Source organism: Astatotilapia calliptera, chromosome 10 (assembly GCF_900246225.1).
Source record: "Astatotilapia calliptera chromosome 10, fAstCal1.2, whole genome shotgun sequence".
Classification (NCBI taxonomy): domain Eukaryota; kingdom Metazoa; phylum Chordata; class Actinopteri; order Cichliformes; family Cichlidae; genus Astatotilapia; species Astatotilapia calliptera.
Genome location: NC_039311.1, coordinates 12983342 through 13009859, shown reverse-complemented (window position 1 = coordinate 13009859; position 26518 = coordinate 12983342). Strand labels below are relative to the sequence as shown.

Genomic DNA, 26518 nt, shown 5'->3' with positions numbered 1-26518 from the left:
GTTATTTCTTCTCCTCTTACATCGTGACATTCACTGTGACAGATGGGGAAAAAGTAATAGAAGCTGGGAGAGTTGAAAAGGACATTAGTGTTTATTTCAGCTTAAACATTTCTCCAGAATTCACCTTCAGTTTAGTTCTCAGTTAAATAAGTGGCCAAAAAGTTTGGCCGTTGCCCAGTTTCCTTTCTGGTTTCCTCCATTAGACGCTGGTCACCACACTAAACCTTTTCCCTTCTAGACGTCCAGTGGGACTGACCACGTAAAGTGGCACCTTCATCATTTTGCAAATCACTGCTTCTTAAAAGAAATGTTAAGAAAATCAGTTGTTATTGCACTTTTTTTTTTTATTGCACTCAAGATACAAGAACAGTCTTCTATGATCCAATACAATCTCTATAGCAGTAAATTTGTAGCCTAAAATATCTTCTATTTCCAACATCACAGCAGAATAACCAGAACATTGTTTTTAATTTTTTTTTTTATTTTGCTTTTTTGTGGTGAAACCACAACAAGTACTGCAGCAAGTCGAGCTGTTCTGACGCTGCTTATTATGAGGTGTGTATCAGGAGCTTACAGCGGAGTGAAAAAAGACTCTGGAGTCACACACTGCTTTAAGTAAACTGCTGGCAAAACAACACATTTTGATGGATGAAGGATGGAGATGATAGGAAAAAGTTGAATGCAATCATTACCTGATATTCTGTGCTCATATTGGCAATCAAACTTTAAGTATAGTGATACTCAGACTGTGGGGTTGGCCACTTTATGAGGCAAATTTTCACCCAACATTTTATCTCTGTTTGCCTGTAGTGGCTCTAAGATGAAGGCTTACCTATACCTTTTTCTATCTTAATAATAATAATAATAATAATGGATTAAGATATTGAGTTTGGAAAACATTACAAACAACAAATCATTGCCCTTATAAATATCACCTGTTTCTGAGTTTTAGTTACATATTTGTCCCTCCTGTGTGAAAAGAACAAAGATCTTCATCATGGCTCTTCACACACTAACTTTAAAAGTTTGAACTGCACAAAAATTCTAACGTTAATGTCGGCCAGTGACGTATTATTTACTGATATGCCAACAAAAGTGAACAACGCCAGTGTTGGCCAATGAATATGCAATAGCAGCTTAATATGTCAGCAATTATTATGATGATTCATTTCTATTTTAAAAAAAAAAACAACACAAAGTTTCAGCATTGAGTAAACGTTTCCCTTTCATTGTGAGTGCTGCACAAAAACAGACCTCTGAACCTCGACTGCACTCCACCATCTTTGGAACCTGCTCATTAATTTGACAAAATATCAAAGCAAATCGATCTAAAACCGGACTTTGATAACATGCAAGACTGTTGCTGTGATCTGAAATATACAGTTAAGCCCATAAACATTTGGATAATTGACACTTTTTGTAATTTCACCTCTGATGTAAAATCCACTGTGGTGCTGTGAAAACGGTCTAGATGTGATTAAAACGCAGATTTTAGGCTTTGATTCAACAGGGTTTTCAACAGTTGTGTTTATAAATATTAAAAGGATTTGGACAGCAACATTTTAAATAGAAAGTTTGTTTTTAATACTTGGATGAAAACCCTTTGCAATCAATGGCTGGCTGAAGTCTACAGACGTGGTCGCGTACAGAGGCATAATTACAAAAACAATGTCATCATCCAAAATCATGCACACCTAACTAGTTAAAAGTCAAAGTAAAAAGTCTAATAGTCAATTAAAGTTAATTAAAAATAAGCTTCATTTGCCTCCACTGCAGACAACCAACTAAACAACTTGGCAGAGATAAAAGAAATTCACTGTTTTCTGCTCACAAATTTCAAAATTCTCACTGAATTTAAACCTGTAAATAGGAGCGTCGTCTTCTTTGCTCTCTTACGTGAAGTCCAGCCGTGTCAGTGAATCAGCCACGAAACAAAAGATTACCACCTTAGAAAGGTCACTGAACGCACCGGCAGAGCGCGCATTCGTTTCCATTACAATAACTCATAATTAACTTTACATCATGTATTTAAAAAATATATTTAAAAACACCACAAAACTAGTCTCTGTAGGACATTCATTATTGTAAAACTATGTAAATTATTTAACATTTAAAAACAGTAAAAAGTATTGTCCAATAGACAAAGATAATAATTGTACAGCCATTTGAAGGAAGAAAAAAAATCACCTGGATCCCTTTGCTGGAACATTTAAGATTTGAATTCACACAACAAGCTGAAAGAGGACAGTTTGTCCATCAGAAACCAACAATTACACGGTGTATCTGAGTATATATTGTTTAACACAAAGCGATTTTTGACACAATAAATACACAGCAGACGCGTCTCTGCGTGTGCGCGCTGTTTTGTGTCTATCCTGATCGGCTGCTTTGCTGCACAATGTTCCACCAAAGTGACACGATCGCATAAAACGTACAAGAAATACAAACATCGATAGTCGTACCTAAACGTGACGTTTCACTAGTAACCTGCACATAAAGTCATTAAAATCTGTGACACTGATATTTTTATATATATTAGATTTCATAGTAATAAGACCTCAAAACGAAAAAAAAAAACCCCAAAACAAAACGTAGTACTACTGCTACTCTTTTTACTTACAGTAAGCTGCAGCAACACGTGCTTAGAATCAGGCAAAATTTTCAAAATATTGTGAAACTGTGCATTTCATTTCGGCTGTACTAAAAACAGTCTGACGCATGTATGGTTTCCTGTGGTGCAGGACTAAAAAGTACCCACTTTCTCGTCTGACGTGCTCTGCTGTAACTCAGTGCCAGCTGCTACATTTGAATGCATGTAAATATTTTCACACAAACGTCAGCTACATTCAGAAAATACGAGGCTATTCGAAAATCTCTATTCGTAATCTCTTCGCAGCACGGACAAAATGACTTGAAATGACCAGCTTAAATTGTGCCAATATGATGCGAAACTCCTGTGATGTGATTGAAAAGTTATTTCTTGTTGGTAAGATTCAAAACTGCAGTGGTTTCCCTCTTTTTTATTTGCCTGCTTATGTTTGGACGCCTTCTCTACTTTTAACATTAGGCCTAAAAATTGCCTTTTTTGATAAAGCATATAGGATCACATGACCCTGAAGCCTCCCTTAGTTATGATTCAATACACCTAGACTGCTGGGGGGGCTTCCCATGATGCACCGAGTCTTTAATCCCGACTCACCTTTTTTCATTCTCTATGTGCTTACACACCACTCGGCATTTAATCAGTAGTTATTAATCTCTGCATCTCTTCCAGGGTGACTTTATTGTTCTGTGTCCCTCCCCCTTACCCCCTCACTGGTCAGATGGCCGCCCCTCCCTGAACCAGGTTCTGCTGGAAGTTCCTCCCTAATAAAAGGGAGTTTTTCCTTCCCACTATCGCCATGGCCTTGCTCATATGAGGGGGGTCACCTGATTATTGAGGTTTTCTCCCTATTATTGTGGGGAAAGAAACATATCTTATTCCGTATGATAAAGACATTTTTCTGTACTGTATGCAGAGTAGGATTTTTACTGTTGATGCATTATTTTTGCCCTCCATCCAAGCTGTGTAAACCTTTCTCAGCCGCTTTGATTTTTGTAGTCAGAAATAAAATAAAAATACTGAATTCCTGCGTGAAAATATGTGGATTCAGTATCAGACACAGGTCAGTAAAACGAACCCTCCCAGAAACCATTTGTCCTTGTTGCAATGGTGAAGTCAGCTAGGTAGTGATGTTGTCATGCATTAGCTTGGCTGAATTACCACTGAAAATCTAAATAAATGAAAAGAGTAGAACATGTAAATTTGCTGTATTACTATTGCTCTAAAATGAATGGAGAACAGTGCGATCTGAAATCTATCCAGTAGAAATGGGAAAGATTTGCAGATTTTTCTGCTCTTAGGGTTGCTAACATGTATCGCCAAATAAATCTTGGTTGGTGCTGGACTGGATCAGCTGGGGGGAGGTGATTGGTTGTTGGCCCTTTCAATGTGCCTGCAGGAGTCTCATTAAGAGTAGAGTTTTTGAAGAGATGCCCTCAGAGTGCGCCAACCAAAACTCCAGATCAATGGCAGTTTGTCAGCATTTCCACATTGACAAGTTGCACTTATACACCTCTATATTTCAGAGAAAAGTATTTACGTGTTTTCTGCGTTTTCTTGACCGATTTAGTTCTGAGTTTATTTTCAGACTAAATACAGACATAAAAAACTGTACTAAGAGCTTAAGAGATTAATACTTTGCTATAAGTTATATTGGAGTTTATGGTTGTTTTTTTTTGTTTTTTTATTTCAAATTAGAGATGAACGGATATTTCATGACTCCGAGTCCTGGACTATAATCCAGGATTAAGGGCTTGAGTTTTTAGTTTTACAACGATAACTATCTTTGTAAAAGATAGTTACAAAGTTACACTTTGTAAAGAAGTTACACTTCTTAGCAGGAGTAACTTGTACAAATCTAAACCTTTTCATTGTTCTATAATTATTAATATAGCTATAGCTAACTTTTGTACTTAGTCCTTATGTAAAATTAGCAAGTCAGCAAAGCCTACTAACTGGACTGAATTATTTTCATACACTGCTTGAGAAAATAAAATGAGTGAACACTTAATCGCCCCAGTATGACACAGAGTCATAAACATAAACCACCGTGAATCTGCATTGGTGCAAATGAAAGTGACAAGTGCAGTGGAGATGAATGGCTACCCCCCATGACGGCTTTTTTAGATTTGCTTTTTCTAGTTTTTTCTAGTTTCGCTTTTCTGCTAGACTCCTTGTTAGTAGTGTTAGCATGTGATGGTACCTGAAGCCCATTCAGGCTATACATGGGGCTGGTCTGTGAGAACAGGTCCCACTAAAGGAGACCAGGGCCACCTGTTTCAGACAGCTTGGTCAGAAACATGCAAGAGTAACCCATTGGAGGTCATTTGCAGCGCTCTAGAAGTACTCTTCTTCCTCATTGTATACAGGAGAAGACAGCAGTCTTGCAGCAGGATTGATGAGTTTTGTAGTGCTCTCTCTCTCATGTAACAGCCTACTTCCTTCCTTACAAAAGCATCAAACGATGTGTCATCCTGCTGAAGCTGGACAACCCATAAACCTTGAGTGCAACTGCAACTACTGTGACAAGGAAGTTGGCAAAAGGCGAATCCAGATAAAAAATCAGTCAGGAGAGAGTCAGGAGAGAGAGCTGCTCTTTGGGGGTCATCATCTTCTTGTCACTTTCATTTGCACCAAAGCAGGTGAAATGTATTCGCAGTGATTCCTAACTGGACAGAGCAACAGACCAGAAGTTTAAATGACTTTTTGTTACACTGAGATGAGCCAGTGTTGTTCTCAGACATGTAACAATGACTAGTTTGCAACTGAAGGACTTAAACTGTCTTAAACCCCAGAGGAACTTTCTTTTAGGCAACCAGCACCTTAAAGTAACGCAGAGTAATAGTAGACTCTTTCTACCTTCATGATCGAGCAGTGATTGAGTATCTTGCATTTAGCTATAAATGGCTTACACTCATGTAGCATTTTATGTTTTAATGAGCAAGGTTGTCTTTCTGTCACACGTACACTTCTTTAAATCTGACCTTATCTGATTTGATTGTTTTTTTTCTTTTAATATTCTTTTAATATTACAGTTTTGTAAATCATGTGGCAACAGTGTCAATACTCTTGTCCATGTTTACGACTGGTCATCTGCAAACACAGTCCCTCTCACATGAACTCAGTCATTGCTAATTTAAAAAAAAACAAACCCTGGGTTGACTTTTCTGAGTTAACCTTGTCAGATTTATTGGGTTTTCTGATGTTAGGATAACTGAAGCCAGATAAGAAAACATCCCTTTTAAGGTGGACTTGCTTCAGAACCCAGGCCTTTGGTGCACCTCATCTCCAAACCAATTTAAAATGTTTTTTAAAGCAATTTAGCAAATTAGTCCACAGCTGACAAATTTAGCTGCCACGTGACCTAATCATGAGCTTCATCCATCACCTGAAAGCAGAACAGCCAATCATCAGTCTAGCACCGACCATAAAGCTTTTATAATTGCACGTTAGCAGGAAAGGAAAGCAGAGTGGCTGCTGTAATACTTACACAGAAAAACAAAAATTCAGCTCAGTTCTCTGTACAATTATCATCAAAATATTGGCCATTAAATAACCACACCACTGTGCAACAACAGCACTTCAACATCTTTTAAGTTACATAACTTGTTTGTGTTTTTTTAAATATCACTAAAGGCCCAACAGATCTGCTGCCTCCATCTGCCACATTCCTACATTTTCTGCTAGATCACCCAATTTAATACCGAAAGACTGCTTTTAAACACTCCACTGTACAAGAAGGACAAAAAAAAAAGCTAAAACGTTTTGTGTAGTTGCATGTGTACAGTATCACCCTAACAAGTCCCACTGAGTTGCAGAGGAATTAATAAGAGGAATACATCAATGCCGTCACTTTTTTTCACTTTTTTTGGCTTCAGGAAGGAGGACGTGTGGTAGAAAGGTAGATACTCAGCATGGCGTCTGAGTTGGGTTGGCCTTTGACCTGTAAGCCTCACATCTGCCCAAAGAGGATAGAGCAGAGCAGGAAGATGGCATAGAGAAACATGAGACCCAGACCCAGCCGACGGTCCAGTCTCCAGTGGTTCAGATGAACACTCAGCACCTGCAAGCAGATGCGGAGCATGCAGACATGCTGATCAGGGACAGAATTGCCAAGGGTCCATTTATTTTAAATAAAATTGTCTTTAATGTATCTACCTTTTTAGTTTAGTTTTCGTTTAGTAAAAAATACATAACTGGACAGCTTTCTATTTATATACGTTTCAACCCCAAGGGGGCAGTGCAACATGTTGCAAGCTTTGCTCTCCACCACATCCCGAAGGAAACATCTGGTTCATTAGCTGCAAGCTGCTCCACATGTTTGCCAACTTTGTTAGTGTGGCAACTGGTGCCGAGCACCCAATGCACAGCTGATTTAATAGTTATTTTGTAGCCTAACAAACACACACTGGTGAGTGTATATTAAGTTTGCAGCAATGTTGCAAACCAAAACACTCAAAGAGCCCCAAACCTGGCTGAATGATCTAATAGCATTATTGATTCGTATGACTTTAAATCTGTTTGATATAGAAATGTACTGGGTGGGATTTTTTTAAAAACCCAAATTTAGCAGAGCTCTCTGCTGTACACTTTATACTGGTTACACCTCTCTGAACATCACCTATATATCTGTGCAACCTTTGGTATTTAGCATTTACTTACTGTCAGAAACACAGACGCCAGCAGCAGGATGACAGAATATACAAGTCCTTTATTATTTATGGATATCTGTGGGAAAGAAAAACATCAGTGTTATGACCATCAAGCAGAAGTGAGAAGCTGCAAAGCTTCGCTCTGATAACTCGCACAGAAAAATTAGTAACCCGGGAAAGAAAGAAGTTTGAAGAGGTGTTACATAAAGATGAATGTAAGCATTACTATTGATCCGTGATCCACCACAAGTGTACGCAAAGCCCAGGGAAAACCCAAACCCAGCAGGATGTCAAAGATATTGCTGCCTACAGAGTTGGACACTGCCATGTCCCCCATGCCTGAGTAAAGACAGGAAAAGTGACAGAGAAATGCTTAAGTACTTGCCTCACAAAGAGACATAAAAATGAAAGAGAGAGACATCACGCAGGACACATTTACCTTGTCGAGCTACAATCAGACTCGCCATGCAGTCAGGCACGCTAGTCCCTGCTGCCAGGAAGGTTATGCCCATGATGTAGTCTGGGATGTCTAGTGTGAAGCTGATGATGGTGACCTGATAGAAACATATAGAAAATATTAGGATAAAGTTATCTTACTGGTCTATAAAACCTTCAAACTAGCTTAGTTTTTGTTTTTGTTTTAATTTACAAACCAACATGCAGATGTACATCACATCAGTTTCAGCAGGTGTCTGAGAATACAAGAGATACTGTAGACAGAAGACCTGCTCTTACCATCCACACCATGAGGTAGGAGAAGACAGCGATCCATAAAGTGGAGGCCACAAAGGTGACCATGAACCAGCGGTGCCAGCGTGGCAGAATGCAGTTAGGCACAGTGCAGTAGAGCAATAGGCCCAGAGGCCATGTGATCACCCACTTTACCCGCGCACACCAGCCATCTGTGATGAGACAGCATTTGGACTGTATCAGCAATCAAGGGGTTAACATGATAGAGGAGTAAGATCAATTTAAGGCAACAATAAACTGACAAATTCTAGCTATATTTATTGAAGGCTGTTCAGAGGCCAGCGAAAGCACAAGTAATCCCTGTGACTACTCTTGGGGCTTCATGATATCCTTAATGTGATTATCTAAGGTGCACAGCTCTCTGTCCACCCCGCCTGGCGTTTAAACCTCCTGTTTTTAAGGGGCAGCCAATCAGAAGAAAGTTGATTTAGAGGCAGGGTGGCCTTAAACAGGCAGGAGGTAAATGGGTAAACTCGGGGGCTGCACAGAGATGAATAAGGATTATTTTTAACCTTGAATCGTGCAGCGCTTCTCTAGTAGAGCAAAAGACTATGGAGTAAGAAATGAGCATTATAGCACAATCATCAATCAGCTAATCAATCAAATCATTATATCGAACTTAGAAGCAACAAGTGTTATTACACATTAAAAAATGAACAGAAAACCAGCGAGAGCTTCATGTGGAAAACTCTTTTTTATTGCTGAGGTATATAGTTAAGGGCCTCCCTTAGTTATGCTGCAGTAGGCCTAGGCTGCTAGAGGCTTCCCATGGTGCACTGTGCATTTCTTTTTCACTCACTATGTGTTTATACACCACTCTGCATTTAATTATTAGTTATCATTAACCTCTGGCTCTCCTCCACAGCGTGTCCTTGTCCTGTCTTCTTTCCCTCACCCTCAACAGTCAGCTCAGATGGCCACCCCGACCTGAGCCTGGCTCTACTGGAGGTCTCTACCTGTTAAAAGGGAGTTTATCCTTCCCACTGTTGCCAAAGTGCTTGCTCATAGTGGATCGTCTGACTCTATATTATTGTTACTATGTTACTAATAATACCGAGTTATCATTGTAGCGTCTTTAGCTTACAATATAAAGTGAGGCAACTGTTGTCGTGATTTGGTGTTAACGGAATTGAACATTTGCTTTTTGAAAAGGAAGCAAATGTTTATGAAGTCCTAGCCCTATTCTAGCTCATCTTATGTATCTGTTTTGATTATACAGTCTAAAATATACATTCCTCACCTGGAATGCGCACTGGACTGAAAATCCCATCTTCATCGTCATCTTCATCTTCTTGCTGGCACACCTCGGCCCCTGGCTTGTCTCCTGACTCTGTGTCGACCATGCCGGGTCTCCCGCCTCCGTTCTCCAGACTGCAGGAGGCTGTCCTCTTCAGACTGTTGCTGGTGGACCCCCCTCTTGACCCGGGTCCGGCCTCAACGTCCCGTTGATTTTTTGAAATACGGAGCAGTCTCTGTCTCTGCGGTCGAAAAAGATCATTTAGAAAATTTTTTTTCTTGTGCGCGAGTGCGTCACAGTATGTGAGCATTAAATACCTCACTGATGAGCATGCGTCCGGCCATGGAGAGCCTGGTGCGGGGTGAGAAGTGGGGGGTGATCATAATCCGCAGGCCAGCCTCTGAGAATGACAGTTTGTGAGGGTTGAGGATGAGAAGCTCATCTACCATGACGACTGGAGAAGCCTCCTGACCATGGGCTTGGCCTGTGTATGAGATGTTGCCAATGAAAAGCACAACATATAAAACTACTTCATTCACACTCGACAAATCATTTAAAAAAACAAAACAAAAACAAACCTTTGTTGAGAAGCACCATAGATGTGTTACACGCCGAGGTGTCTTCTCCCAACTTGTTGTCTCGCCGTTCTTCTGATTGGAGGCAGCACGGCCTGATGCTCCTCAACCGACGTGTCACAAACACAAAAATCTGGGAGTTGAACCTGTGACAGAGCAAACCACCATCTTACACCATCCAAGTATTCTTACAACTCACACATATGGAGCTTTACTGACTGATGAGGAGGTTTTGTCTTCAGGAAACTTACTTCATGATGATAATGTAGATTCCATACATCGTCATTAGCAGTAAGGACTCCCACCTGCACAGTGAGCAGAACGTTTATGTGAGTCTGACCTTCACAGAATCAGTGTGCATTGGGAACAACTTGGGGTTCAGTATCCTGCCCAAAGACTGGAGCAGTCAGGGATTGAACCATCAGCCTTCCAATTAGCAGAGGACCTAAGGCTAAGATTGAGCTCGTAATGCTGCACACTGCATTTTTCTGGGGGGTTATTCCATCTGTATTTCAAATGTGAACAATAACGTGACTATTTTTTTTATTCATATTGGGAAAATGATGGAGAAAACACCTTTACAAATACTTCATATAATACTTATGGAAACTTTGAAAAAGAGAGATTTCGTACCCGAGGAGGACTATCACACTATTTTCAGATGAACATGTTGTGTGTGTTTTATTCCACCTTTAATATCCCTGAAATCCTTCACTTGCTTTAACTCTTTAAAAAAAAATCTCAAGCTGTAATAAAACTCTGTGGTTTCTACAGACCTCAAAACCTGCTGCCAGAGATGCCACATACAGATTTCAAACTTTCTATGTTAACTACACTCCAGGGAGTCCATATTATCAGAGCCACAGTCTTAGTATTAAGTGATATTAAAAACCGAGGACCAAATTCAAGCAGTCGAGCCATTTTTTATGATGGAATTTAAATATCCCTGCTGAATAAAATGCTATGAAAGCATCTATAATCACTCCTACTTTCATCCCCATCCCCAAGTTCTTCTTCTTCTTCTTCTTTTTTTTTTTTTTTAGAAAACTAATGACAGTATTGACCTCAAACTCTCCAGAATTCCTAATAAGAATTCCCTGAATTTTTGTTTTCCTCAGCGTGAAAAGTCTCTTGATAAATTGAGAATGACCCTGGATCGCTTTGTTTAGTTAGGATAATTTAATTAAACAGAAACAGCTTAAGTCTATCCAGCTCTCTTGACCACACTTCCTCCTCTTCACTGATTGGTTTGTGTTCTTCTTTGGTCACCTTTTATTCACAGTTTCACTCTGTCACAGTGTAGCAGTTCAGTCTTGAAATGTATTTATTTATTTAATCTTTTTTTAAAGATAGAAATGTGGGACACATTTATCTTTTATGTTTCCCCTTTTGTTTGAATATTTATAACTATAATTTATGTATTTATTTAGAATGGATGGATGGAATTTTGCAAATTTAAGCTTTTAACTGTAAATTCAGGCTTTTATTCATTTCCAACACTTTGATCAGATGCCCATAATGAAAGTCACCTTTGTATTCTGAACCTCTGAATTACCAGAAACCACCAAAAACATGGCTTTAAAAGTCCATTATCATCCAGATTTTACCTACAGACTGTCATTTGAACTCAGTAACATAGGAGCGCCCTAAACCAACTTCTTATAGTCTCTTATAGTTTGTAGTTGAGTAGTCAGTTTTGCTCAGAGAGATTCCAAACTCAGTGAGGTATCCCAGAAGCATCTGGACAGTGGCCATGACAGTAGCAGATCTTCTAAATACTAAGAAGGGGTACTTCAGTGCTTCCTGTAATGCCTCCTTTAGCAGAGGAGACACTTGGGCATCATTTATTAAATTGCAATCCAAAGTGATGGAGTGTGCAAACAAACATCCAACCTATTTTCCATTTCCATTGCCATACTCTGCTGATATGTCTCAAGCATGCTCACTCATCCAGGGAAAGATACCCTGATAAAGTTAATTCTGTTCACCTGACTGCAGCTTCTGCTTCTTCGTTGAGCGATGAAAAGTTTCTCCCACTGAAAACATTAAATCTGGATAAAGTGAATCAACTTTCTCGAAACTAATAAAAATGTTTTCAATCTGAACCTTCAACAGGTTCTTAAACCCACACATGAGCTATGAACATTACAACATGAAGGTGGAGAAGATCGTAACTTGGATAAAAAAAAAAATGCATACAAAATAAAGTACAAGAACATATGAGTAGAGAAGACCAGCAACTAATCTCAATTAGTCATCCTAACACTGCATTTCTCTTTTGCTAAGTCCTTATGAATTCCCCTTCATATCTTTCCTTGACCTCATGGCTTTTCCCATAAAGGTCAAAGAGAAGTGAAGTGTTTTGTGAATGATTTTCTTATATAGGGATATAAATGTAGTTGAAATATATATAAAAACATCAACACAAAACAAGGCAGTTCAGAAACACTGTCACAGATTGAGTCATACAAAGCAATTTTTAAAATAAGCATCTAAACGTCTAGTACACACTGTCCAGTTCACTTCAGGTTATGCATGTTTTCTCTTTGTCTTTGAATATGAATTGACTGAAACTGTCCCATTGCTCCTTGGCCATCTCTATTTTTTACAGCTAAGCCTTCACAACATAACTTCTCCACATCGCTGCCACATTTTCACTGTCACAGTTTGAGATTCTTTCCAAAACCTGAGAATTAGTCAGGCACGAATCCCTAACCCGACCCTCAATAGGCCCGCTGCATACTTATTCAGCTGTGGCATGACACCACTGTCTCCAAGGAGACACAGTGTTGGTGATCTAGGCAAATCACACTTCAACAATCGTAAAGATGTCTTCAAAACAGAAAAACCTTTGCACACTCGCGTGCATGCACATAAGTGCCTCTTTTTGTCTTACATTCCCAGCATATAGCATCCTTAATTAAACCCATTTTGTTTAATTGAGAAGGATAACAGTAAATTATTTTATATTGGATAAAGTTACTTCTACTTTCCCTGATTTGTGAATAAATAAAGCTATGACTGACAACAGTGAAATGGACACAGAAAGCACAATAAGTTCAGTGTGCTGCAGTCTGCTCTGTCCTTTCTGAACTACTTTGAGCACTAGGATGCCAGTGAACAAGTTCAAATACAATCCGTACCAACAAACAGGACTGACAGTAAAAGACGCAGCTGCAAACAGCGGTGAGGTGAAATACACCAAGATGGCCTCGGTTTGGGACTCAATAAACAGCCTGCTATATATCACGAAGGAATTCAGCACCACAGTGGACATTAGATCCTTGAATAAATCTACCCTTTCAATAAAATCCCAACATGGTGAACAATGGAAAGCTCTTTTACTCTAAAGGTCTCGGGAAGAGAAGTAGGCATCCAGAGCGGGAAAAAAACCAGCTGTAAAGGAAGAGTTACACAAAAGAAATCAATCTAACAACCAGTATCAAATCAATCTTACAAATAAGCTGCAAATGACTGAAATGAGTGCCACTGATGGCATAAACCTCCAAAGGAAATCAATCAAAATTAATTTATTAACATTTTCCTTTCCTGCCTCTGATTAGAAATATTTGTTCAGATGTTACTATTTTTCAAGAATAAATCAGAAACATATTGATTTACCACAGTCCGTTATCACAGCTATAACGCTGCCATTACTAATAATAAAAAGTAATACAAATCACTTGAGGAATGAGGTTGTGACATCATTTAGAGCATGAAAGAATGCGCTTTAAATTCATTTTTTGTGACATTTACAATTCTCGTCATCAGTAAACCGCAAACGAGGAATAAAATCATGTCAACAGGAACGTCAGCTCCTGTTGCAATCCAACCCATTTAATCCGATTCCTGACAGACTTTTTAAACACGCCGAGTCTCAAACTGAGCTCATTTATACAAGCAGTGAAAACAGTGTAAAGTACTGGCTCACACAAAAAAAACAGGGAGTTAAAAATTTCTTAAAACAACCTTTAAAAATGAAAAAGCTGTGTGGACTCACCAGACAACTGTGGCATCATAGATGACCTAAGGAGAAAGAAAAGACAGTTTAAAAGCAAAAAGGATGACACGGAGCTCAGAGGAACTACTCTTTATTGTTTAAATGTGTATCTCACCATGATGAGAGTCAGTACTGACAGGATGTAGTAGGAGGAATCTCTAAAGAGAGACCACCATGTCAGAACCACTGTCTGTGGAGAACAGATACTCGTGTTACAATATTTTATTATTCATTATTCAGAGCTGCGCATGAACAGGTTTCTTCTATTGCAATGTCTTCTATTACATTTTATTAATTTCAAAGCCAGATTAAATGAAGGTTCTTTACACCAGTTTGATAAGTTGCTTTGTCCTGAGATGACCGCGCTCAGACTAAACCCCTCTGTTTGGCAGTGGAGTGGAAAAAACTGTGGAAGACTGAGCCTTTAAAGCAGTCTGAGCTCATTTGAAACTTTAATAATGTTTAACAAACACATCACCACTGTAGCAATATCTAAAAGCACAACAGTTTCCCTTTAAACAAGCATTGAAAAAGAAAAGTTACACCACATGTGACAAACATCTGGCTGTAAGATGTGAGTAAGAGTCACAAGTTTAATCTACCTGGCCTGCAAAGATTCCACTCAAACCAATTATGACCAGGATGTTGAAGACAGCTGAGCCCACGATTGTGCCGACGCCAACGTCACCTTTAGTGATGAAGACACCTGAAAAAGTGCAGAGGATTTGTCTGACGTCAGATAAAATCTGTCTGTCATTCCGTGTTTTTAGGGGCTGTTTATCCTTGTAAACCCCAGATGAGAATCCACAAGCTAAAATATGAACTACTAAGAAAAATCTTTGTGTTGCTTTAAACTGGACTCTGCTGACATCTCCTGGATATGTCCGGTACCTACTTAGATCAGGACCTTTGAAACAACGAGAGCATTGAAGAGAGCCAATCCTCTCCCAAAAGCTTTGCTTTATTTTGAAAGTTAAGCCATTCTTTACCCATGCTCCACTTCACCAGGTTTTGGCACGGTCTGCTGACAAACATCACTTTTTCTCATTTAATCTGATGACAAGCAGTGAAAACAAATGTTGTCATGCTCTCTCTGAATGGAAAGAGCTGCTACTTGGTTAAGACTAGCTGGGTTACTAACCAATGAGAGAGGTGAAAAGCTCTGGAGCTGAGCTTCCAGCAGCCATAAATGTGGCCCCGGCTACATCTTCACTGAGCTGAAGGTTCTGGAAAATTAAATTAAAAAACAGTTTGAATAGTCCGATAATAATATTTTAAAACAATAAATTTATATCTGAAGGCCAGCTGGGGCTGGTTTTCCTCACCTCAGATATTTTCTCCAGGGAAGGAACAAAGTAGTCATCACAGACAATTGCCAGAGCGTAGAACATGTAGATGGCCTGGAAGAGAGGGACCCATACACACTTTGCCTTTACATAACATAAACCAGCTATATATGTCGTCCTGTTGTGTGCGTTTATTCTGTATTGATGTCAAGTGTCAGCATCATGACTCAGGGTTATAAATGGAGAGGAAAATGTGCAGATTTGAGGCAACATTGCAAGAAATACTCACACAGAGTGCATGGAGACACACGGCCCCATTCTTCCTCTGCTCCTTGGTGAAGATGTCCTCTGGAAACTCATGGATGGCTGCAAGGTACACACGTTTTATTAAATAAATGCCAACTAAAAACTGAAACCTGCAAACAAAACAAAAAACAGAAAGAAAAAAACCCAGAAGACTATTTTTATTAATCATCATTTGTAAACACGTTTTAAATGAATATATAATTTTATCATCATCATCACCAATTTCAGGTAAGATCTCTGACAGACAAGCTACAAACTGCAGCATCACAGAGACCCAGTGTTCGTTTTGCAGTGACAAATGAGACAGGAAGTGAGGTGGAAGTGAAACTGGCAGCTGCTTCCTGTCCTCCCTTGAGTTTAAAGGAAAAAAAAGGGGGAAAAAAGAACTGTTAATGACAGCTTAGCTCCCCTCTGTTCCCTCGACACTGCGAAAGAAAGCCTTGAGTGTGTGGTACAGCTCCAATTTACAACTCTGAGCCGAGCTGGATGAATGTAAACTACTGGGGAGCATGAAGCTATTAATAGCCCTTCTGCTCTGTGAGACAACAGCGGGTCGACAAGCACACAATAAGCACAGCGTAGCCGCCACGATACACGCTGCACCTCGGCTGCATGGAAACCGAACAACAGATTGCATGGATTAAAAGAGGGTCCCCTGTGATCAGGGATATGAGATTTGATCTTTGACTCTGCGGCGGCAGAGATCGAGAGGAGGAGGAGGCCATATGGTCCCGAAGAAGGGGACAGAAATTTGTTCAGTTTGAAAAGATAAATGTTTGTGCAGTGACGTTTCCGCATTTTTGCTGTTGTGCCACGAACTGCTTCTTGTGCATGGTTTTTAAGAGGCGAGATGAGTTTGTGGACGGGCTGAGGTAAAAAAGCTCCTTTGTGGTCCAGCTGTTACTGCGGGGCACAGCTCGTCCAATAAACTGTCAAGGTTTAGCACGTAAACTTTCTGTCACCCAATCTGACGAATGAAAGAGGCTGGATTTGAAGCAGTTCCTCATGCACCTTCTCAAGCGGCCTGTCAGCTGTCGGACATGTGTGCTAACACACAAACTCTCAGATTAGGATGGAAACGAAGGGGCTTCAACATGTAGCTCAGATGGACCCTTTGAGGGGTTGCTCTGGTGAAGGTAGTTACTATGGCGACCTGCTCCCCGGGGGCAGCTTTTTTCTGATGGGTGGCAGTAGGAAGCCATAGGCAAGGCGACTGAGAGAGCAGTGAGAAAAGGGGAGGTGAATATGTGTTTCCCATGGTTAGGGTTTATGAAAAAAGGAAAGAAAAAAAAGTGACAGCAGCTCTGGACTGTAATGTCTAAAAATATTTATTTTTCCTAACAAACCCTCAGGAGAGGTCTGAGAGAGCGGGGGGAGGAGGGGGCACGGCACACAGATACAAAGAGACACAAACAGTCTACTGGCTTCCTCAAGGTTGCTGAATGTGCTTTTGCCAAGAGTCTTACGCTGTGGTCTCACAGTGCAAGGCCACAAACGGAAACACCAGAGGGTCGAAGATGATCGCACATCTGCAACTTTCCCAATCAGGGGATTTGAGCCAGCTGCGCCGTCAGAGCAGTAAAGTCACAAGTTTACTAATCACTCGGGAACATGTGGACAGCAGTGCTGGTGTGCGGTTACTCTGAGAATATATATAGTCTATATATCATTTCTCTGGGCTCAGTGTTTTTTATTGCCAGCATCACAAGAAGCTCCCACAGCTCATTCACCTCTGATCCAGTTCTGTCGGTCACAGTGTTCACAGCAGCTCACTTATCTTTGTTGCACTCCTCCACAAGCAGCACTGCTAAAGAACAGACTCTCTTCAGATCTGTTCAGTTCGCTGTATGGTTGCTGGTAAAGTGACAGACTGTCAGAAACACGAGTATGCATTGTACTGCTGACAGGAAGGACTTCTTCACAGCCTGAACTAGCACAACCAAACAGCTTTTGTAATACTTTACAGCTAAGTAGGGTATAAAATTAACTTATTCCTTTTTGCTAAACAGAAATGTAGTGGGTTGGTAGTTTGTTACATTTTGTTGGCATATTAGATTCAAAGGGTTTATTAAACACCGTAAATAAGTTAAACCTGAAAATGCTGTCAATAGCCATGTCTTTAGGGATAAAATTGCTCTATAAATCAAACTGACTGATATATAGACAAACTCTTTTAGCTAAACCTTTCAGAAGACAAACATGAATGAAACTGTAAAGTCTGGTACATAAACATAGTGTAAAAAGTAAGGAGATTTGTGTTTGGCTGATTATTTCTTTGTTGTAAAAATGCATCTTGGTAATAAATCTTTTACGGTTGGGAAGTTTATTTCCTGTTAAACAGAGCCACATTTGTGGGTTAAGCAGCAGAGTTGAGCATGTGGGTTTTGCCCATAAAAAAACCCAAATCTTCAGCTTATTCTGCTATTGACACTTCTTTTGAGCTTCTGGTACCACAGGTGCTGACAATCAGGCTCCAATCAAGGCTGATTGTCAGCACCTGTGAGCATGGACCCTGTGGTTAGTTGGTGTCTACTCCAAGCATATCATGTCTGACTGTTTTTAAAAAGGGCCCGTGCCACAGGGGAACTTCAAGCTGGTGAAGATTCTTCAATAAACATGACACCAATTAAGAGTCAATATCAGAATAAGCAGTTTGGCATTGACAGAGAAGATTTGCCAAGTTTTTAATGGGCGTAACCCTCACGCTCAACTCTGCTGCTCAACCCTGCTGCTCAACCCTTAAACGCATTTTTCTTTTTCTAAAAGTGGCTCAATTTAAAGGAAAATGAACAGGTGTTCCAATGGTATAATATTTATTGCCAAGGAGCATTGCTACAACAAAGAAATAACCCTGCAACAAGTTTCCTTACTATTTGTGCTACACCAAGATGTTTCTGAAGTAAACAAATATATAAATTTTTACCGGAAAAAAGTCATTACCATATTACTAACATTAATAAATGACTGTTTGATTAAGGATGTTTCAATAAAGTGAGGTATCTCCTTGAGTATGCATCTATTTCTATAAAATCCAAGTGATAAATTGTAAACTAAAAAAATTACATGTGTATTTTGGACATTCTTTCTCCTCTAGTCCAAAGGACAACGCATCAGAGAAACAAATCATTCCAAAATATTAACAGGGGCCAATACATTATAGAAATAATAAATATATGTTGTACTGGATACAATTTAATGACAAAAATATGTTTAATCACCAAACGTGTTTCAAGATCTGTGCCAATTGGAAATATCAGATGACGAGTATCATTTAGATTATGTGCAAATTAGAAACTGCTCATATCAACAAAACATTTCTCTACTTTCAGATGCACAAATGCAAATGATATGCTATGGGTGGACAATTCAAATTTCAGTATAAATACAAATACATAAATTGTTCACATTAACAAACAAAAAAACACAACTGAGGATTTAGATGAGCTATGTATGCTGACTAACAATAACTTGATGATATGCTGGTCATTCAAGACCTGGAACCTTTTTTTGCAAAGGATTTTTCCCCCTGTTATATACACCACATATGAGCAGCAACTTCAGACTTTGGGTTTGGGCATTTATCTGGATCTTAGTTTAACTAAAAACCAAAACACCCAAATCGTGCTCCCTGATGGCAGCAGCCTTGTCTCATAGGACAATGTACCCTATCACACTACAAACTGCTGACAGAGCAGGGCGGCACCAGCAGAGTCAGATCATTTTTTAGGGTGTCTAACCTCCTGGCCACACATGGCCGGCCACTCTACAAAACACAGAACCTAAAAGAACTGGTAGATCTGGTCCACCATCCACCCCACCCCCAGAGGTTCCCGTAGCCAATCTGTCTGAACACTATAAAACTGATGGTTTTAATCTTGTGGCTGACAGGTGTACGCTCTGATTGTGTGCCATGAATCTACTCATCACTCTTTGTGTGCTCTAGACTATCCAGTGAGATTTATGCTGACCTTAAAGCAACAGTTGCTGTTGTATTTTTTGCTTTGTTGAAGTTTGTCAGTGTGAGACTGGCATAGAAGGAAAACGCAATCATTTATAGCTGAAAATAAGTCGCTAAAGAAAAAGGTCAGCACATAAATTTTAAAGATTAACTCTAAAGCACAATAAAAACCAGGAGGTATGGTTTAGCATGTTTGTAAAGAAACAAGTGCAAGTTGACCCTAATGTGTCTGCTTCCATTCTCAACGCACTGAAAATCTACAGCATAAAACTTTATTAGCTTTTAGTTGAGTCCTCCACAAGACTTATAGCCATTATAAAATAATGTTTCCATTTCAAACTGAATGGACGAATCAACCAGTTGCTACTTTACAGCATAATGACATCAGATGACAACCTTAGTCTATTTTTAAATCTGCAGTGTGAGAGGACAGATTGTTTCTTGAATGTGTATTTTATCTCGCTCCAGATCAAAAACAGGCCATGCTGCAGATTAGATCTTGAAGCATAAGGTCAGTGCCGAGCAAATTCTGCAGGTTTTAGAAATCAAACCTCCATGGAGCTTCAGCAGATTCGATGGATGGACAGTGGGCGGTATAGGATAATGTTATCGATCTGTAAGTCTGCAGGGCGTCCTGGAGTCAAGCTACGGTATTGACAAGCATATTGAGTAAAGTCATATCATGCACCAACCAGACTGGAGCTGGCGTATAGTCTCTTGCCCTCTCTTTCACTCTCTCTCTCTCTCTCTCACACACACACACACACAAACAAAGAGAGCGCGAGAAAGAGAACTCTGCAAAACAGCTGCATTTTTCATGAGAAATCAGAAAAATAAATATTTTATCCAGGTGTGTAGTGTAAATTCAATTATGCATTTGTTCTTTGATTCCCTTTCCTTTGAGGCAGATTGAATGCAAAACTGATGAAACAGCAGCAGGCTTCAAGCTCCAACAACCACCTTTCGCATCAATAAACACTGAACATCATTTTACGCTGTTCTGATAACAGAGAACAAAAGAAAACTGTGGGGTGTACGTTCGCTCAATAAAACTACAACACGATGCATCATTAGCAAGACAATAAACTCAAAGGAGAAACACAAAACTCATTAATCAGTCATTTTAAAAGAACACCGGTCAACCCCCACAGTAAAATGTGGTCTTAGTACATTTTATCCATTGCATAGAGATGGTGGCTTTTGCTTCTCTACAGTAAAAGTAAATGGTATTCACATTGTTGTGCTCAAACCATCAAAAAGTGTTTGAGAAACTGCAGCAGTGACTTTCCAGAAATCATGACCTAGTTACTAAACTCGAAAGAAGACCTAAAATGTAAAACCATTACGTGAGCAGTTTCATATATGAGCCATTTTCTTTCCGCACTACTATACCAGCCAACCACATCACTGTGAAGAACTCAGCATCTATCTATGGGAGGCATGTGTTTGTGACAGGATGCAAAGAGGGCTCTAGTGCACTCTAGAGCCCTCTTTGGCTGCATATGCGACCTAATTTCTCAATGATGCGACTAAAAAAGTCCTAGGTTGCACCTTGTCTTCGCAACTCGGAAAGTCTCCGTGTGGTCAACAACAAACACACATTATACCCATATCGTGGTCTAAACAAATCAGAGATAAAAGGCGTGGGACCTCTCTGATTGGCCGCGGTCAATATATTCCTGTAGTTCTACATTAGTGTTCGTTTGAAAGTGCAGGTGGATAGAGAGAGGTGAGTAGCTTGAATAAAGCGATATCGAATCATAAAATCCTGAATCCACTTTTAATTATATATGTATTTTGCCAGAAACGCCAGAATCTCAGGTTAAAGCTCACAAAACTATTTCAACAACCACCAAACAGCTAAAACATCAAATGAGAGCGGGTAAACGGATTCTGCACAAAGACATAAAATCAAAGCGCGGACCCGACGCATCAGAATCAGTGAGATGGCGGCTTTCTCACCCAACGGCACGTACACGGACACACCATCGGTGCTGAAGGCCGAGAACTCACAGTTTCTGATGCCTTGGGTCCTCGTTTTGTGTTTATGTAGCCTAGGCCCGACAGAAGTGGATGTAGCTGTGGGTAATGAGAAAAGATGACTTTTTCGTTAAGTTAAGCCCTGATCCGTCTGAAATTCATAGCCAGTGCTCTGACACGGAGCCATCAACCTCTGAACGCTGAAAAAGCACAGTGTGTCCAGAAAACACATTAAATGCCATGATAAATGCAAGAGTCCCCTCTCCCCGCTGCCTTTCAGCGCTGGTGAGAAGAGGTCGTCAGAGGAGGCCGATGTGAGTTTAACATTGTCTACAATATTGCCAAAGAGTGCCAACACACTTTAAGCACAAGCACTTTTTGAGTAACTTATCTTTCTTTTAGAACTGTGCTCCAAATAAAGAACTTTGTGTTGACAAGATTGTTAGTTAATCATTTATAAATCAATCTTGTCTGTATGGACAGCGAATAGTGAACATGTAAAACAGTGGGGTTAAGCAATGCAGTTAATAAAGTTGGGCGCACCAATGCAACTGTGGCAGAAGGTTAGTCTAGAGCCCTGTGAGTTCCTCTGAGCTGAGCAGCACTGTTAGCTCACTGCACACTTCCTATGGTTGGTGATTGTAGCTCAGCACAAAGACACAAAGCTGCTAACAAGGACTGAGTGTTTGTTTTTTTAGGTACTAGGTAGGTACTGCTTTTATGAAAGGAAATATGATAACTTTTCTTGACATTAATGAAGCAAGTAAACAAGCAAATAAGTAAGTATGTCACTATATGTAATATTCAAGTACGAAAATAACCCTTTTAAAGCCAAGTACACCATATTTGATACATGGGTTTTTGTTTCTGAGACTTCATGACACTTCTATCATCAATGTAATTTTTTTTCTCCCCCAAAAACCGACATGGTTCCTTGTTCCTTGTTCCTACAACGTGCAGTGTACGTGTACACTGCACGTTTTACAATGCGTCAGAAAATGCTTGATGTAGCAAATATACTACAAATGAAAACTCATTCATATATATTTTTTAAACTAGAATTAAAAAAATTTGAATTATTATTTCGTGTTTCAGGCTTCAAAGGGTTAAGTATGTATTTCAGCAAGTATGCAAGCATCCATGTATATATGTAAGTAGGCATCTAACTATGTATGTATCTGTGTAAGTAAGCATGTAAGTAAGCTATTAATCCATTATATATGCCAGTAAGTATGTAAGTAATTAAGCATGTATATAAGTAAGCAGTTATGGTGTACAATCGAATATACTTACACAGTATTCATGTGAGAATGTAAATATGCCTGTAAGTATCTACCAAGTTTCAAATAATGTAAGGAGACAACTTTCTTGCAGTCAACATCTCCAAAACTGAGCAACTTCAAGAGCACTCCAGATGGATAAATGGCTCTGCAGACTTGAAGGGATACATGCAAATTTGATTTGAAACATAAACAGCTCCTTTTAAAGGAGAATGTGATAAACATACTTTCAGCCCTAAAATGCTGAGTATTTAATGGACAGAATATGAACTGGAACAAGGACCCATATCTGCTGTTTTGCAAAGCTTCTTCTCCAGTTTCATTAGCGACTGTATAATGTAAGCGCCCTGATAACAGTCCAGGACCATTCGAAGACAATTTGAGTTGGATTATCAGCCAGTTTTTCTTTCTCAACACTTCCTCCCTCTTGAAAAAAAAACTCTCCAAAAATGGCTGTGGAAAAATACTATTCTAAGCCGACTGTTGCTTGCCAAAACAAACATAACAAACCTCGACAACAACGCACCCTGAGCCATTTACTTCATTTACATCGTTTGGATTCTTTGAACCCTAAACCCCCACCCGAGGCCAGCTGTCTATTTTTAGCTCTTTGCACTTTTAATGCTTGAAAGACTGAATTGTCTGGGTTTCAAAATTTAGCATTCAGTTGCCTAGCAACCACAGTCTCCTTGAGGCTTGTCAGCTGAAGCCGGATCACACCGTCTCCATCTTGCTAAGAAGCAGAGGGATGAAAAGAGAGCCGGAGGGCTGAACGTTACTGTGCAATCCCCGAGATAATATCCCCCGAGGTCCAGGGCAGGGTTTTTAATCACACTCCAGATTATGCAATCGCTGTCAAGCGGCCGGCTGAGAAGGAGGACTGCAACCTGAGGCTCGGGCCGTGCTCACTGCTGTGCCTTATACTACCTGTCCAGCCTTTTTACATCTTCATGTCTCCAGTCTATTAGCACAGCTTCCCCATGTGCACTTGTGCCTTTTTAAGAGATAATGAGGGAAATCTGTTTGCAGCCAGGAACTCAATAAAGGTCATGTGTCATCAGATTAAAAAAAACATAAAACTGGTTACAAATGGAGCACTGGGGTGGAGATACAACGAATCTCATTATTTTATCTCAGGAGTGCGAAGTATGAGCACCTCTGCTGTGGTGTGTGGCAGACTGAGGGACAGTGAGCTAGCTGTATCTCACCTGTATATCTGTTTTCATCATCACGCAACAGAAAAAAAAATCAATTAAAATCATTTTTTTCCTTATATGTAAAATGATGGGTGCGTGTCTCCTGGCGGCGTTGATTAATTCTGACAGCCTGGGATGAAGGCATGGTTAACTATCAATCTGGAGGCTATAAATACCGACGGGTTATTTAAGATGAGATTTTGCACTTATTGTGGATTTGCAGAGACATTCTAAAATAAATAGACGATGATTGGTGGTATATTGTTTTTATCTTAAATTACTGCTTCAAAATAATTTCCCGAATTGCTGGTTAGAGGTGTTTCAACATGGCTTCAGAGGAGCAGTCTTGCCCCTGGTCGGCACAGGTTTTGTGCAGATGTCATTACCCGAGGAGCGCTTGAACTCCTCGGGCAAGGAGAGAAGAAATTTCACAAACTCACTTGTTGTAACTGTGGCATCCTATTACAGCAACACGCTCAAATTCAGTGAGCTCTTTAACAACAACTCGTTCTTCTGCAAACGTTTGTGAAGGCAGACTGCATGACCAGGTGCTTGACCTGTGGCAATGACGCCTGAATTCAAAGATGAAGAGGTGTGGCCCAATACTCATGTCCCTGTACTGTGTTTCTGTATTTTTAAGCTGCACATCCAGATTAGGCAGAACAGGTTTTGGGTGGCATTTAGTGAGGAGTGTGGTCTTGGCAGGCCATTTGCATGGAATATTATTAGCATAACTTGCCCAAAGACCAAGCTTGAAATTTTGTCCTCAGCTTCCAACAATAACTGTTCAGTTTGCATACAATACAGAATTGTGACTGACAGCCTAATATTAGAACAGCCATAGAGGGAATGCAAATGATACAGAGATACTCAATTGTATTCTATCAGAAGGGCAACAGATTTTTCATTGAGCAGCCGTGTTATTTTATCTACTCTGTGCTATTCTCCCCGCACAACAATGAAGAGATTTCCTCTCCGATCTGAATTTTTAATAATAAAAGTGTCAGCTGTGATGAATGCAGCTCATGTCAGCCAGCCAGCTAATCAGCCTGAGAACCAGAGAAGCAGAAGTCCCATTACGGCTGCTCAGCAGCTGCATGTCTCAGTAATAATTTCATGAAGGGCAGTTAGAATCCATCCGAAGCGTTCAGGGCCGACCAAAGCTAAGGAAGCAAAGAAAGTAACTGGGCATTTGTTAGAGACAGACTACCTCAGAAAATCTAATCGGATCTTCACTCTGCCGGTCTTCTTATGGGCTTCATCCATCTCCTCTTTTCAGTGCACGAGCTTGACACGCAAACTACACACTCATGACAGCAAACACAATGCCTACTCTGTGTGACCTTTCAGTTCACCTGCAGGGGAGAAGCACATCTCTAGTAGACTTCTTTTTTTTACCTGCGTACACACACACACCCACACACACACACACACACACACACACACACACACACACACACACACACACACACACAAATACATAAGAACTCCCGTCAGGCAATAACTGCTGAACCACACTATAAATCAGATCAGAGACTGTGCCTGTAAATAACCAAACAAAATCCGTAACCCCAAATAAATTTGGCTTTTGCAGTAACACACAGCCTCCACTGTGGGTTGCTTCCTTGAAGTCCTCTTCTGACCTCCTGTGACTTCAACACAGGGTTCAAACTTGCACCTGAAAGATCAGGGAGTGTCCACACCAAAAGAGGGGGTCACACTTTCAACACAGAGCACAACTGTAACATCCCAAGAAGTCTGGGAGAACATTTGTCTCAGATGACTTGAACTGTGGTGCGTAGAATCATGTGCTGGCACACAGCTCATTGAAAAGCCATGTTTTTGTTTGAACAAATTACAATAAATGCCAACAACCTGTACTTCCTACAAGTCTTGGCTCTCTGCTACTTCATCTTAGGAGATCCAGTTGCCAATACAAATATGCACCTGCAGGTGGAAAAGTGGGAATTCCAGGGAGCAGGAGAATCAGAGGTGGTGGTGGTCACTGTTCAGGTGGGGCGGGCGCCCTCATACACAATCAGACAGCATAGCTTGCTCTCTATATTCCTAACTAATGACTGCCTCAGTGTATAAAACTGTTTTATTTCAGTTTTAAGAAAATGTAAAAATTCACTGTTACAGAGCATATAGGGTTTTTTTAAGGCATTATCTACGTGGAATAAGTGGAAGGAAGTACAGACAGTGTTGTGGAGCTTGCTGGTGTGTCCTGGAGAAACAAGCGGCATCTATTTAGGAAAAGAATGGTGACTCACCTGCTCGGGGCTGATCCAGATCCAGGCTCTGGTTGTCTGAGTTCTCCTGCATTAACCTTCGTGTCCATTGTAGCGTCTCACCATTCACGCCTGGCTGAAACCCCAAAGACTCTGTCTCTGTTGCAAAACAACACGAGCCATTTTAGTGCAAAAGCAGCCAAATGAACAGGCCTCACAGGACTCCAGATTCAGAAGGTGCTTTGATTTAGAGTCAATACCAAAAACTATTCTCACTAATGTTTTGCACTGCATGTGGATGGATTGTTTCTTTAATTAGCCGACGACAGGACAAACTGCTTATTGATCTTTTCAAGCAAAAATGTCAAACACTTGCTGGTTTACATCTCTCACCTGTAACAATTACTGGATTTTTAAAAACCAAAATTAAAACGAAATAATCAGAGGCCATAACGAAAATAATTA

The 26518-nt window shown here is 40.1% G+C and overlaps 1 protein-coding gene across 2 annotated transcripts in view; it reads right to left on the bottom strand.

Annotated features, from left to right (window-relative positions):
* Positions 1–27: 27 nt before the first annotated feature.
* Positions 28–26518, bottom strand: part of LOC113030209 (sodium/potassium/calcium exchanger 3) — a 33393-nt gene continuing 6902 nt past the window's right edge. Inside the window, exons 2-17 of one of the 2 annotated variants that reach the window (XM_026181406.1) lie at positions 26096–26212; positions 15392–15468; positions 15142–15216; positions 14958–15042; positions 14419–14522; positions 13932–14006; positions 13817–13842; positions 10068–10121; positions 9820–9962; positions 9559–9725; positions 9245–9482; positions 7990–8156; positions 7694–7808; positions 7481–7593; positions 7265–7330; positions 28–6665 (exon numbers count right to left, since the gene is read on the bottom strand). In XM_026181406.1, the coding sequence (XP_026037191.1) occupies positions 6555–6665; positions 7265–7330; positions 7481–7593; positions 7694–7808; positions 7990–8156; positions 9245–9482; positions 9559–9725; positions 9820–9962; positions 10068–10121; positions 13817–13842; positions 13932–14006; positions 14419–14522; positions 14958–15042; positions 15142–15216; positions 15392–15468; positions 26096–26212 (1733 nt within the window). In that variant the 3' untranslated portion in view covers positions 28–6554. Of the gene's footprint in view, positions 6666–7264; positions 7331–7480; positions 7594–7693; positions 7809–7989; positions 8157–9244; positions 9483–9558; positions 9726–9819; positions 9963–10067; positions 10122–13816; positions 13843–13931; positions 14007–14418; positions 14523–14957; positions 15043–15141; positions 15217–15391; positions 15469–26095; positions 26213–26518 lie in introns of those variants that run through there. The other variant, XM_026181408.1, reaches the window with a different exon arrangement.